This window comes from Strix uralensis, chromosome 4 (assembly GCF_047716275.1).
Source record: "Strix uralensis isolate ZFMK-TIS-50842 chromosome 4, bStrUra1, whole genome shotgun sequence".
In the NCBI taxonomy this organism is placed as follows: Eukaryota; Metazoa; Chordata; class Aves; order Strigiformes; family Strigidae; genus Strix; species Strix uralensis.
In genome coordinates this window covers 115,711,679-115,726,346 of record NC_133975.1, presented here as the reverse complement: position 1 = coordinate 115,726,346, position 14,668 = coordinate 115,711,679, and the positions used below count along the sequence as shown (strand labels likewise).

At 42.2% G+C, this 14,668-nt stretch overlaps 1 protein-coding gene across 4 annotated transcripts in view; it reads left to right on the top strand.

The window, feature by feature from the left end:
* Nucleotides 1–14,668, top strand: part of ITPK1 (inositol-tetrakisphosphate 1-kinase) — a 156,521-nt gene that overhangs the window by 41,360 nt on the left and 100,493 nt on the right. Inside the window, exon 1 of one of the 4 annotated variants that reach the window (XM_074868658.1) lies at nt 9,426–9,585. The exons of the other annotated variants lie outside the window; for them this stretch is intronic. Coding sequence (XP_074724759.1) covers nt 9,508–9,585 — 78 coding nt within the window. The 5' untranslated portion in view covers nt 9,426–9,507. Of the gene's footprint in view, nt 1–9,425; nt 9,586–14,668 lie in introns of those variants that run through there. 4 annotated transcript variants of the gene reach the window in all.

Genomic DNA, 14,668 nt, shown 5'->3' with positions numbered 1-14,668 from the left:
TGGCAAGGCTGAGGCAGAGGAGCTCTTGCACTGGCATTGGGGTAACTTGCCAAGAAATGCTTCAATTCAAGCATTTATTAATAAATTCTTTCACCACTTCATCACTGTTTTAAGGGAAAGGCTGCCTCTGAAGTTATGCAGTGGTTGCCTGATGAGGCATTTACTATTAAACAAAAAAATCTATTTTCTCTAGCAAAGAAGAGTTTTGGGTAGCTTCTGAAAGGTAAAGCTGTTTCTGATCTTGTTTCATAAAAGCTTGGTTTTGTTTGATTTCACCCCTCCATCCCCTAAATTAGTGTAGGGCCAAATTTGGAATTGAAAGTTGTTGGTTCTTCTTTAGCCAGTAAAGTACCCAGTTTCGTATGACTTCGTATGCTGGTGAGGGAGAGAGGGAACATCTCAATCTACCTTGTTTTTCACGAAAAATCTGTTTGGCTTAGTTTTAAGACTGCAAGATTGAAAACATGTGCAGTGAAGTGGAAATCGTCACAAGTACCTCTGATGGGGACATGCATTTATTTTTGTTTCACAAGCTATGCAAATCCAGAATAATTAGCTGCAGCCCTTTGGCTTCTGACAAATTGCCAGTTCGATCTTTGTGTGACAGAGTTTGGAGCCTTCATGTTTCTTGCAACTCCAAAGCTGTTTCAAGCACTTCCACACCCAAGCTTTCCTAGAGCTCTTGCTCATATTTTTTTACTTTAAAATAGTGAAGATTTCCTATTTTTGGTGGGTATTTTTGGTTCGAATGAACATTAATGATTTCTTTTATCTTACAAAGATGTTCTAGTGAGTTGGCTGTAAAAGTGGGATTAGTCATTGTATTTCAAGCTGCACATTTTTTAATAGCAGTGGGATATGGAGGACAACATGTTTTCCGATGTGGAACAGCTGATTGTAGTAGTTACAATGGTCTCGGCTGCTGTTTTGTTTTTCCTTTTCCCCCCAGCTCTCTGGGAATGGAGATATTTGAAATCTTCTACTTTGGAGAAGAAAACTGACCTTTGAGCTGTGGGTTTTACTGAAGCCTGCAAGGGAGAATTGAGAGTCTGGTCCCCCCCTTTTTAATTCTTCAATCAAAATAAAATACTAATGACAACAGTTTCTACTAATTGTTGCCAGGAAACTGTTGTTTTCTTGAAATGCAGAGAGGTTTATTTTCACATGAAGTATTAATGGAATAAGCTTGGAACAACAGTGTTGTAACTGAGGAAAGGAGCTTATAAAATATATATCCAATAGCATATACAGAAAGATGTGACTGGAAAGCTTCCAAAGCAAGCAGGGTTGTTGAGATGTTGGAGAGTTGGCTCTCTAGTACAGGGAGAAGAAAGCTTATTTTTACAGGCATGCCAGGCCCTCAGTAAAGTGTATGTTCTCCTGAGAATGGCAGCCTGCTTTGCCTTCGATGTGTTTCTAGAAATGCTGCTACAGAAGCCCTCCAGCCCTTCCCAGTCTGGGTTGTGTTAGGTACTTCGCACATGCTCGAAGGTGAGGTGCTGCTGGTTAAAATCTTGAAATGATCCTGATACTTCTTAGCATCAGTGTTATGCAGAGTGTGCTAAGCACACAAAGGGGGTCTTCCAAAAAAGTGTAATAATCTCAGTTTCAAACCCAGAAATAGCAGGCCTCTGGAAGAACAAGTCTTAGGCAGAATCCTCACTCTGGCCCTTCTCAATAGGGGAGATCCCTCTGTGTGACACCTTCTTGGTACCTAAGAAGCAGCATTGCTCAGCAGGAATGAAGCACAGGTTCCAGTGCAGGGAGAGATGTCCTTGTCGTGCTGCTAAATATTGCATCAGCAGACTGGTCAGTTAGGTACAGTGTGGCCCTTTCTGGCCCAGTGGGGAAGAAGAAGAATAAATATACATCTGTTGGGGCAGGGAAGGAAAAGAAAATCTACAGAACATTTCCACTGTGTAGATTAAGCAGATTAAATAAATAAACACTTATTCTTAAAAATCAGAGTAAGCCAAACAAATCAAAATGCATTTAGATCTCATTTATTTTCACCCTTGGTGAGTGAATGAGAGAACCATGAAGAAATTTTTGTGGCTCAGAAAGTCTTTTACTGGCTGGTTTGGCTGCTTTCCTTTGACTGAATCCCAGTGGCCTAGGAGAGGTGTGGAGTCCACAGCCACTTGCAGAAATCACCTGGGTGAGTGAAAACATTACGAAGATTTAAAAATCTGTAACTAATGTGTAACAAATGGCTGTCAGGTTTGAGCTTGTACTGCTTGGGCCCATGGAGCCAGCTCTGCCCAGCCCCTTTGTCTTCTGACTCCTTGGTATGTAGTGATGAGGCAGTGATTCCTAACAGTGCTAAATGCTCAGAGTTGGGATATCCTGGGTGGAAATCCAGTTGGGACCTCTGCCATAGATTTTGGTGGTTGTAATGGGACTGAGATTGCAGTGGGGAGTTGCCTCTCTTTGTGACTTACTGCAGATGCTTTGGGCAACTCCCTCGCAAATTCTGCTTCCATTTCCTAATGAAGGGAATATTCCATGTAGTAGAATGCCATTTAAGTTGCTTTGAGATACGTGAATGGAGGGAGATATAGAATAAGATGAGAAGGAAAATGGGACTCTTAATGGGGGCTGGTAATTTCTGAAGACTGCTATGTGTAATATTCTTTCAGTCATCAGTGTATATGTGTCTTCCCAGATACTTCTGTGAACTGCAAAGCTTCATAAATCCCTCCTCAAGAAACAGTATGGATGAAAATAAGACCCTGACAGAAGTGTTGGGGAGTAAAACTCTGTATTTGCCTCCCTTTGACTAGAAATATTTTGCAGCATCCAGTCCCAGTCTTTGCACAAAATGACAATTAGACATTGCTTTTATTAATCATGATTATTGCAGTGGGTGCCTGTGGGCCAGCAAAGACCAGGCTTTAATTTTGGGCTGCATTAGACAATAGGATTATTTGTCTCACTGGATGCAGGTTTTGTAGTATGGTATCAAAGCAGGGCAAATGGAGTGTGTTTGGAGACATGTGACTCAAGAAATGCCTTATTTTAAAACCAACCTGTCTCATTTGCAGTCTGTTGAAACTGCGAAGTCTGTTGAAGTAAAAATATGCACATAGCTCTCTTGACCTTTACTGAAGTTTTTTCTTGGAGTTGGAAGGATAGTGAGTAATATGATACCATGTCAAGGGTGACAGTACCTCTGACCCTAGTACTGAGGTGTCCTCTCCCAGCTGAATGACCTATCCTTTGTCTGTTTTGGGGGTGAAATCATGCAGTTCTCTGCTCAGAGGTACAAGCTCATTCCCGTGGCAGCACAGCTGTAACCTTGTCTTCAGTCCTGGCGTTTTGCTCCACGGGGACATTGATGTTCCTTTGGGAGCAATGACTCTGTTATCCACCATAGCTCAGACTTGCTTGCTTTAAACCAAAGCTTTATAGAGAGGAAATAATCAGGGCAGTAAAGGAGGCTATTTGTATGCTTGCTTTCCTCAACGAGGGTGCTGGTAGGCCTGAACTTCCAGAGGACCCTGCAGAAGATCAGTGGAGTTTGGGGAAGTCTTGTTAGTATGTGTTGTTGACTCTTCCTTTCTCCAAATTCTGCAAATTTACTCCTTTGATCTGAGCTGCAACCTGAGATAACTGTATCTGGAGATCATTGCATGTTTGTTGCTCTTCTGACACTTCACAGTTAAAGAAGATAAACATATACATGTCACAAGATTGAATGGGGTTCAAATAAAACCTAGTGCTTAAAGACATTAGACTCTAAAGTTTAAGTTTTCCTCTATTTGGTCTTTAGCCTTAAGTCAGAGAAACTCTTAGCACATATACTTCAGGTGCCCCTGAACAGGACACATTCAAACACAGCAAAACCTGGAAGTGTTTTGCTGAGCCTGATTGCCTTCATGGAATTACAGCAGAAGAAAGCAGTGTCTTCAACTTAATCAGAACAGCTGTACTCCCCCCCCCCCCCCCCCCCCCATTTCTTTTTCCAATGGCACTGTGTTTTAAGAATGATGTCTTTTGCTTGAAGGGAATACTTATATTCACTTTAACTCTTCATTTCTGGAGAGCTGAAAGCAATACACCAGTTTTTTCTCCTCTTTGGCAACAGTGTAGACCTCTTTCCGTTGTATGTTTAAAGGTAGGCAGATCAGACAGAAAGGGTTTCTGCACATGCTGTAGATGTCTTCTATGCCTTTGGTTGTTATTTTGTAATATCTCTCATATTGACCTAGCATACTGATGGAAAACACTCCTGGATTTTTTGACAGTTTATTTTTAGTCACCATCTTTGTCTAGTATTTACTGCTAAAGGTAATTTTGCGCTGGTACCAAAAGCAGTGCAAATAATAGCTTAGGGTGGGAATTGTTGAATGTAGGATTTCAGTCTGAGGAAGGAAGGAGAGAGCCAGGAGAAACTGAGATGATTACAAGCATAATTTCTCCAAAGTGAGGTAGAAATGGGTTATCCAAAATGTGTGTTTCTTTAATATAAGGTCACATTTATGGGGAATTTGAGAGCTTTGGTATGTTAATTGTATTTTTTTTTTCCATCCCGCTTTCTTCACATGACTTGTCAAAAAAGAGACTACTGCTGCTGCACCTTCCCAGATGAGATTAGTGTGGGTCTCTGCTGGCTATGGCAGGAGGAAGGGTTGACCAACCACAGTTAATAAATGGATTAAAATAGTCATGATACCTAAGGGGTATGATCTGCACTAAGCAGTCCCTTAGCAGGTGGTGAAAATAGAGTCCCTTCTTTTGGAAACCTCTTTTCAAAGAGAAGAAGGTTGCGGGCAGGAGTTAACTTTCTTCCATAGACTGGAGCCTCCTCCAGCGGGTTTGTGTGAATATCTCTCTCTTGCTCAGATTTGTACTGGGGATGATACTGTTAGTATATTTAAAGACCACGTGCTACTGACATAGTAACGAATTTATATAAATCCCAAAGCCAGAGGAACCACAAAAGCTGCTGAGCTTTGTCCATGCAGTGATGTGAGTCAGTTTCATCCATGACAGTCACAGCCTGTGCTCTGCTGCTTCCCTCCCTGCTCACCTGTCCGCAGAGCACTGTGGTTTTGTTCCGAGGAGGCTCTGTATCCAGGTGTACTCTCTGACTCAACTGCATTAAAAACGAAGCAAACCCAAGTCTGTTTTCAGTATACAGCATAGATTCGTTACTAAAATGGTGATGTCGTAGTACATTTTAATTGTTCTCTTACGTTTAGGTTATTTTTGTAAAGGAGTCAAAAGAATTAATTGTTGCTCATATTACAGATGAATAAAAGTATGTCAAGAGAACTTGTCCTCTGTAGTTTTGCTTCAAGTTTGCTTGTTGACCTGTAGGATCCTAAAGAAATACTGTCAATTAGCCAGTCATTAAGATATCTGACATTTCAGTCATGGTAAAAAAACCTAAATCTATGTTTTCCTGATTAAGGATACCAATTAAACTCGGGCACCAGAGTGAAAAGAGTAGGCATATTTTAGTAGTGTTAACTAAATAAAGTAACAGAGTAATACAGAAAACATGCAGTAAGAAAAGACAGAATAATGCACTTAAAGCAAACAAATAGGAAAATACAGGGTAATGCAGCAAATCAGTGCTACATGAGAGAGAGAATAGTGATTAAGAAAGATACATCACCACTTGCATACGTTACCATCATCCAGATCCGCAGATGCTGGGGAGCCCCAGTTACAGCACGGATTTGGAGAGCCTGTCCCGGCAAGTGGGAAGTCCTACATGGTACATCCACCTGTGGGTGAGGCATCCAAAGTTGCTGCAAGCCTTATATACCAAAAATCAGCAAGCCAGAATAACTGGCACCTTTTGTTTTGAGTGGAAAATACCTGGTTTCATTCTCCTGTTGGATTCCACCCAAAGCCTGGCCAGGGCTCGGGGAAACCAAGGGAGTTTCTAACAAGGCCAAATACTTGGGTTCTCAGCCTTGAACAAGACTGAGAAAGGAAAGTTGGATACATTCTCTTGGCCTTTCATCCTCACTACTGGTTATATTCTGTCTAAACTGCATCTTTCACTAGTGAGCTTACATATTTTGTTAATGATTACGTACTAAGTTAGCAGCTTCAACTCAGGGCCTGTTGTTCAGGCTTCAGTATTTCAACACTTTAGCACTTTTTACATCAGCATAAGTGGGTTGTTATAACTTCGTACAATACCCACTAGCACAATGGTTATCAGTTATAAAATATACAGGATTCATCTATAGGTCAACTCTGGCTTGGGCCTGTTGTGCAAGCTTTAGCATTTCAAACTGTGGGTGGTGCTTCTTTGTCTTTGAAAAATGGCACAACAGAGCTTATGAGTGGTAGAGCAGAAACTACACCTATATACAAACCATGGACTGCTTCTGTCATTGCTAGTCAGTGGGCTTACCTTATGCTATTCTTTGGCTGTTAGTTTAGTATCCAGGGTAGTTCAGTGTCTTGAGTTCAGTAATAATTTTTTCAACTTGAGGTTGCTGAGATACAGTTGCCTCATGTAATTTCCCAACTGGTGTGCTTCCCTGAGTAAAAGGGATTTTATATCTAATTTAAAGTTGCTATACACATTAACTTACCTGTATATTTTGTCCATATTTGAGTGTTTGTTATAAGGTGAGTATTCGGTAGTTAGTGAAGACCTTTTTTTTTAAAAAAAAAAACAAACAACAAAAAAAAACAAAAACAAAAAACCAAAACAAAACAAAAACCAAAAAAACAAAACAAAAAAACAAACAAAAAAACCCAAAAAACCCTCCTCCTGGTACCTTGCCAAAGTGCAAAGAAGCTATTTACAGTGTTTTGACAGAGTCATCTGAAGACGGGATGGAAAAGATGCCATTGGGACTGAGCTAATACTGTAAGACTGAAAAGTAAGGGAAACAACTGCTGCAGAGGAATTTTTGGCTGACTTTGCAAACTGCAAAGCTTTTTAGCTTTGTTTTTGTAGTAAATTGTTGATTGGAGCTAAGAGCTTCCTTTACTCAAAGGTCTAAGTGTGTCTGAAATTGTTTTTTTAATACAAGAAGCTTCATTGCACAACTCTACTGTCCTGTAACCTTAGCAGCGTAGTTAGTGTGTTAAAATTGTTCATTGACTTACTGATGGCAAAGATTAGAGGACAAGCTAACTGCAGTCTATAGAGAATTTATGTTGATTGCAGAGAGATCATTTGTACTTTAGGTTAGCTTGGAAAATGTTCTTTCCTGTGACCTAGATGAGCTTATCTTGTAATACCCTTTCCTTTATGATAACATCCTTAAGTGGCTAAAAAAACCCAGCAGCTATAAAGGGGGAAACAGAACTTTTTAAATACAAAGCAGTTTGAAACAGAGTCAAAGCAGATTACATGTTCATGAGCCTGCTGTGATGACGTGCATACCATTCAAGGCCTTAATGGCTGGTTATCAGTGAACTAAGTGACTAAAAAGGAGGTAGAGATAGCATTTGCTCCCTGCTGGTGACAGATCCTCCCACCCATCCTTGCTCCTGATGTTTTTCCACCTCTGAGCCAAAACGGGCAGGTTAGAGTTGCTGGTGGGTTTCTAATAGTGACACTCCTGTGGCATTGACCAGAGGACCTTTTTCCTGCCAGTAAAGTAAGTGCACTGTCCTCCCATGGCTTTCAGTTCCTCCTGGGTGAGGAAACTACACCCCAGTTGTCAGTCTTGCCTAACAGGTGTGTTGAATGCTCAAGTTCTCTGCTTTCTTTTGATAAACACTGTGACTGCTTGTCTTAGATGTTACTGTCTGCTGGGTCTCTTCTTAGCTTCTTCCACCTGCTTGTATGATTAGAGTGATGCATCTCGTAGTTTCTTCTGTGCTTCCTAAAATCTGGATCATTTCAACTGAGCCCATAAAAGTGGATGCACACAGAAGCCGTGTTGGCTTTTGAGCACTGTGTGCTGTGTAGATGTGATAGTGTTGTGCCTGAGCTGGTATGGCGGTCTGGTTTGTATGCAGCTGTTAGGACCAGAGCGTGGTCAGTCTGTCGAGTACAGTCCAGGTCTTGCAGTGCCTTTTAACGACTGGTTGGTGTCATGTCATTTTACTAATTTAGGGCAGTCAACCCTTTGCACGGCAGCTCAGTGGCTTATATTTGCTTCTGCATTAGTATACGGTAGGTCCAACTTCAATATAGTGCGAGGAAGGAAAGAGGACAGCAACACACCCTGATGGTCAGTGGGTAGTTAGTTTGCATTGTGGAAAGTTAGATAGCAAGTAAAAATGCATTTTTCCAGCTGTCTCTTCAACTTCTGTATAGTTGAGTTCCCTTTTAAGGTGCTCATTTAGACACTGTTGCATTTAGGGTGAGAATAAATTTGGTAAGAGATAAATCCCCTTGCATTCTAGCCAGTCCTCAGAGATTAGAGGGGCTAGGGGTGGCTGGACTTATCCCTTAATAGGTATGCCAGTTGGGGCCATAACTATAGGTCTGACCGGGATGCCCGAACAGCCTGTATGCTGTAGGTCTGGTTGCGTTCAAAAGAAGCCATCAGATTCACGAATAGTGTGGATCAGTGGCCGTCACTATAGGTCTGACCCAGCCCAAACAGCCCATACACTGTAAGTCTGGTTGCATTCAAGAGAAGCAGGCAGATTCATGAATAGTATGGTTTATTTTCATGCAACATCTACAGATTCTTTAAGATTACCTACGATAAATGCACAAACTGCAGGTTGGCTATATAGCACTACACAAAAGAAAAACGATTGCAATCACACACACACAGTTCCCGGGTAATCACTCGGTGTAGCCAAGGAAATCTTACCAAAAGATGTCCCTTCTGGGAGGGACGAGAGCACAGACTCTATGATCTGTCCCTCCGATTTGGTGTTGGATTATCGTCCCTCCACGTTAGGTACAAACCTGGGGTACTATTTATCTTAGTAGGTATGGTGAGTGGGTGGGACTGAAGTCATTATCTTTTGAGTAATGACATAATTCATTTCGTGGTGCCAAGGGGTGCAGCTGGTTTTTGTGGGAAAAAGGGGGGAGGACGAGAAGCAAGGTCGACTTGGTGCAAGGGGTGCAGCTGGGTTGTGTGGGGAAAAAAGGGAGAATGAGGCACAGAGTTGGAAGGTTGCTACAAAAAATCATATTTCGAGAGAAATGAGTAGAACAGGAGATAAATCTGTCCTTGAAGTGAAAGAATGGGACTGCGCGGCCTGCACCCCACTTCACATTCCTCCTTGGCGCCACATTGAACACAAATCACTGGACCTTCATCCTGTCCTGTGTTTATTCTGGGCATTCTGTGTCAAGGAAAATGTATGTTTTTGCAGATTTCTCGCTGTTCTGCCTTCCTCACGCTTCCAACACCTAACAGACACTAAGAAGGTTTAAATGATGTTTTCAGTAGGTCTGCTTTCATCATGCTCCTGGCTTTGGTTACCAAGTCTCTTCTCTGCCAACCAGTGTACACTCCTGTGTGCAAGGAGGACCTCTCCAGACAGTAGTGGAGGAGGGAGAGCCTTATCCAGAGGTTGCCTCAGTGAAACCCCAGAGAACCAGCTGGAAGCACCATGATTGCAGCCTTGCAGTGGGAGAGTGCTTTTCTCAGTTTGGAGGGACTGAGCTCAAGCCAAAGGTGCTTCTACAAGGCAGGTGTGGCCAGCCCACTGCCCTGGAGCCACCTGGGACTTGAAAGCTGTTCTCAGGCAGCTGCTGAGCTGTGGTCATGTCCCAGGAGTTGTTGTAGTCCCAAATCAGCTGAGGTTCTTGTGGGCTGCTCTATGCTTCCTTAACAGCCAGAAAGGGGTCTGTTGTGTGTTTTTATAGCTCTTGGTTCTGTGACTCTTGATGTGTCCTTTTCAAATCAATGAATCTGACTGCTTTTGCCTTTCCTTAGTGCTGAATATTCCCAGTTTTTGAGGATTGTTTTTTATAACTGTTGTCTGAGACTCTCCTGGAGTGGGTACAGTTTAACTCTGCTTACAGCATAAGTGATTTGCAAGTAATGTTATGCTGTATTTTTTGCTTTGTATAAGGAATTGCAATGTGAATGGTGCATAATCATGCATGAAAAATAATCTGTCCGTGGAAATGCTGTCTTGAAGGTCATCTTTGTTACTGCCCAGATATATCTATGTGTAGCCAAGTTTTGGTTGCAGTAATGCCATCAAGTTAATATTTAAAAGAAGAGCTAACAGTTTACTTCGTCTTCAGTAGATAGGAGTACGAAGCAGAGTTGCTGATGATTGGGAATTTTAATTTCTCGTAAATTTTCTTAAGATTGATGTGCTACAACTTTATTTATTGAATCTATCAGGATTGTTTATGATTTTGTCTCAAGAACTGTGTGTGTTTGCAGAGGATCACTTAGCAACAGCTTATGGCACAGTGAGGTTGCCTATGACATGCTCACGCTAGTACGATGAACCATAAAACAATGAGGAAACACCCAGAAACAGCAAGTAAATTGAAATTTAAAGCAAAGCAAAGCAGCTCAGTTACTGAAGAGTTCCATGTTTCTGTGGGGCACTGTTTGTAAAATTCTTTGCTTTTCAGTTTTTACTTACATGTTTGTCATCCTGATCTAATGATACTCTCTGCTTCTGTAGATGTTCATGGAATGTCTGCAGCTGTTGTAATGGAGCATCTCCTGAGTATTTAGAATAGAAGCGACTATTTGATATTAAAGCAACTCACACTTTAATCTGTTAAATCTTCTTAATTAGTGCTTCACCAAGTAATAGCTAAGGAATAAAAGTTCCCTGGAGGGGTCTGGAATCTAGACTGGTATTCCAACTTCACAGCTCTGTGCTAATGCCGTAAGACTCTGCTGTTTCTAATAATCAACGTTTCCTGGGAGTGGTTATCTTGTTCAGGGGTTTAGTGGGGTTTTTGAGATTGAGAGGGATTATAAATTCAAGTCTGAATGTCTGTGTATTTCAAGCCATTTGTTATTGTATATTGATACCAATAACTTGCTTCACTTAGCTTGCACTGGCACTAAAAGCTGAATGCAATCAGAAAACATTCTTTTTTAAAAATTGTCCTCAGAGTCTGAGGTATGGACAGTGAATACATGGGAAATGCCCCAAATCTATGTTTGGCAGGTAACAGTAACTTGACAGGAACATAGCTGACATTGAGTTTATGGATCTTACTGGTTCAAGGGGCACATGGGGTGCGGGAAATGTTGAGTGTTGGAAGGCAATGCTTTATTTTAACTGTTCTTTCTGATTCTGGGATGTGGGCTGAAGAAATTCCACCATTTCTTGAGCTTTTCAAGAAGAAACCAAACTGCAATATTTTCATTTAAGTCTAGTGTTACCTGAGTTTTAAGAGTTTGAGTATGAATCTAAGTTTTAATGGAAAAGGTGAGATTTCGGTGGAATTCTGTTTGTTGCTGCTGGTATTCTTGCAGTCACTTCAAATTCTTGGTCCCCTGACCTTAGAATGTGATGTCTTCAAGTAGGAGAAAACAGGGAACATTATTATTTTATTTGGAAAATATCCTGTGTAAAATACACTCTAATAGTAAGGAAGGTATGAAGATACAGTTCTGAGCATGAGCAGTGATATTTTCTACTAAACCAGGGAGGCTGACTTAGTGAAGGACATCAAGTCTTTCCTCAGCTGCTAACTTACCCAGCCATACAGCAAACCTGTGATTTGGAACAGTTCAACATGAGAACAGTCTGTGGAATTATCTCTCAGTTTGCAAAACCAGAACTCTGTCTATAATGTGTTTTAGCACTAAGGGGCTGAGATCTTTCAATGTAGCATACCTCACTGTCTTGAAGGTTGTCATGCTGCCTGCTTACTTCTTAGCACTATAAATGTTGAAAATCATACTTCACTGTGTTGTCAAGGTCATGGGTTTATCTGAGATGAACCAGCTATAAGCAGGTAGGGCAAGGTTATGCCTCTACACATGTAGTCTGTTTTGGGCAGGATTATCACACAATTTGTTTAACCTGACAGGGTAGGTCAAACCAAACCTGTCTCGGTTGTCTTGTTCTGTACGTGGCATAATGAGACAATCTTACGGTTGTGCTCTCCTTTCTGCAGATGCTTGCAGCAGTCAGGGATTTGAAGAACTTACATTGAAGGGAAGGAGAAACCACTAGTTGTGGCTAGAGCTTTCAGTTACGTTCCCTCATTGTGCTTGTTTGCATTTAAAAGCACATACAGTGTTTCCTGTTATTTCAGTCTGGTTTTGGGAAGTATATAGCAGACTCTTCTCTCGTGTCTGATTTCTATGAAAAACAGTGGACAGCTAGCTACTTCAATATTCATTGCTTCATGTGTTGGTCATTTCATCTATTTCTAAAGCTGTGCATTTGACCAAGAATAAATGAGTACAAGAATAAACTCTATATAAGCTAGTGCTAAAACTAAATACCATTAAAATAGTATCTGTGTATAGAATCATAGAATAGTTTTGGTTGGAAGAGACCTTAAAGATCATCCAGTTCCAACCCCCCTGCCATGGGCAGGGACACCTTCCACTAGACCAGGGTGCTCAAAGCCCCGTCCAACCTGGCCTGGAACACTGCCAGGGAGGGGGCAGCCACAGCTTCTCTGGGCAACCTGTTCCACTGTCTCACCACGCTCACAGGAAAGAATTTCTTCCTTATAGCTAATCTGAATCTACCCTCTTTCAGCTTAAAATTGTTACCCCTTGTCCCATCGCTACACTCATTGATAAAGTCCCTCCCCATCTTTCCTGTAGGCCCCCTTTAAGTACTAGAAGGCCGCTATAAGGTCTCCCTGGAGCCTTCTCTTCTCTAGGCTGAACAACCCCAACTCTCTCAGCCTGTCCTCATAAAGGAGGTGCTCCAGCCCCCGATCATTTTTGTGGCCTCCTCTGGACCTGCTCCAACAGGTCCATGTCCTCCTTATGTTGGGGGCCCCAGAGCTGGACACAGCACTGCAGGTGGGTTCTCACAAGAGTGGAGTGGAGGAGGAGAATCCCCTCCCTTGAGGGGCCACACTTTTCTTGATGCAGCCCAGGACATGGCTTTCTGGGCTGCGAGCACGCATTGCTGGCTCACAGTCAGTTTTCCATCCACTAATACCCGCAAGTCCTCCTCCGCAGGGCTGCTCTCAATCCACTCCTTGCCCAGCCTGTATTTGTGCTTGGGATTGCCTTGACCCATGTGCAGGACCTTGCACTTGTCCTTGTTGAACTTCATATGGTTTGCATAGGCCCACCTCTTCAGCCTGTCCAGGTCCCTCTGGATGACACATCCCTTCCCTCCAGTGTGTCGACTGTACCACACAGCTGGGTGTGTATTAAAACACAGTATAAAACACAGTATGTGTTTTAAGGCTAATACTAAAAACATTAGATGATGCTTTTCTGTGTGTTGTATTTCTGGGGTAAGCTGCTGAAAATGGAGCAATGGCATGTCTACCAAAAAGTTCAAATCACTTAATCTCCATGCCGAAAGCATGTATTTATGTCAGGTATACATATAACTTGCTGGTTGTTGGTTTGCATTATGTCCCTTACTTTATAGAGTTTTACTGGGTCATTTGTTTAAGCTCTGTGTATGGGACTGCCTTTTGAGCTGAATGTTTCTGCAGTTAGCATAAGCAGGTTAAGCCTGAAGGACATAGCTCTTGAAGAGCAAATTTCAAACTTCAAACCACTCTTTGCAGTGGCTCTGTATCCTTTGTTCCCCTTCACAAATGTCTGGGCTGTGGCGTTCAGAACAGGCTGTACTGAAGGACATGTCTTTGGGGCCTGTCCTGTGCTTGTACTTGAAGTTGGCTGGAGGCAAGCCAGCTCTTCATTTTGAGGTTGCAAAATAGTGCTAGCATGGCAGAGGACTGGCTTTGTTTTTCTGTGGGACTTAATAGCCTCCCGAGCCCCGTGCCGCATCAGTGAGGCTAGGCATCATCCCTGGCAGAGCCAGGTTATGTCTGCTCTGGCTGTGCAAAGAAGAGGCAGATTGTGCATGTCTCTGCCTGTATGTGACCACAGACCTATCCACAATCTGTTAATCCATGCAAGTATAGCATTTGAATGGCTGTGTGGAGACGGCACTGATGATGGGAAACTTCCTGCAGCATGATGAACTGTTAGGACAGTCTCCTCTGAACTGCTTGGCTCCCTTCAGCTCCTTGCTAACTGTGTACCAGCTTATGCTGCTGTGTTTGTCACACCTTGTTTCCTGCACCAAGACATGCAGGAGAGTGCTTTGCACCTCGCATGTTACCTGCAGCACATCCTGGGTTGTAAGCTATGGTGCTAGCTGTTAGCTGAAGGTGGAAGCCTGAATGTTTGAACCCTTGCAGTAGTGTCTCACAACTAACCTCAGTGTGGAGTCCTGCCTACTGGGCCACTGCTGAATTACAGCCTGAGACTGGCTGTAATGACTGAAAGAAAAACATGGCAGAGCTAAGGCTGCCAGTACTGAATTTTCATGTGTTTCTCCAGATTTTGAAAGGTGACTTTTTTTTTTTTAATGGCACAGAAAGTGTTGGAATGTGAAATTTGCAAGCATTGAAGTGGAAATGAGGTACTTTTGTCAAGGGGAAATAATTGTTAAAAGATACTACTAGGTATCAATTATCTTCACAATTGAAACTGTTTGAAATCATGATTTTATTATTGTCACAAAGATAAGTATTTCTGCAGGTTGTCAGTTATGATGGAGGTCATGGTGAGGGGAAGTTCTGTGATTTGGGTCATAGGACAAGTCAGATGACTATATTGGTCCTTCTTCT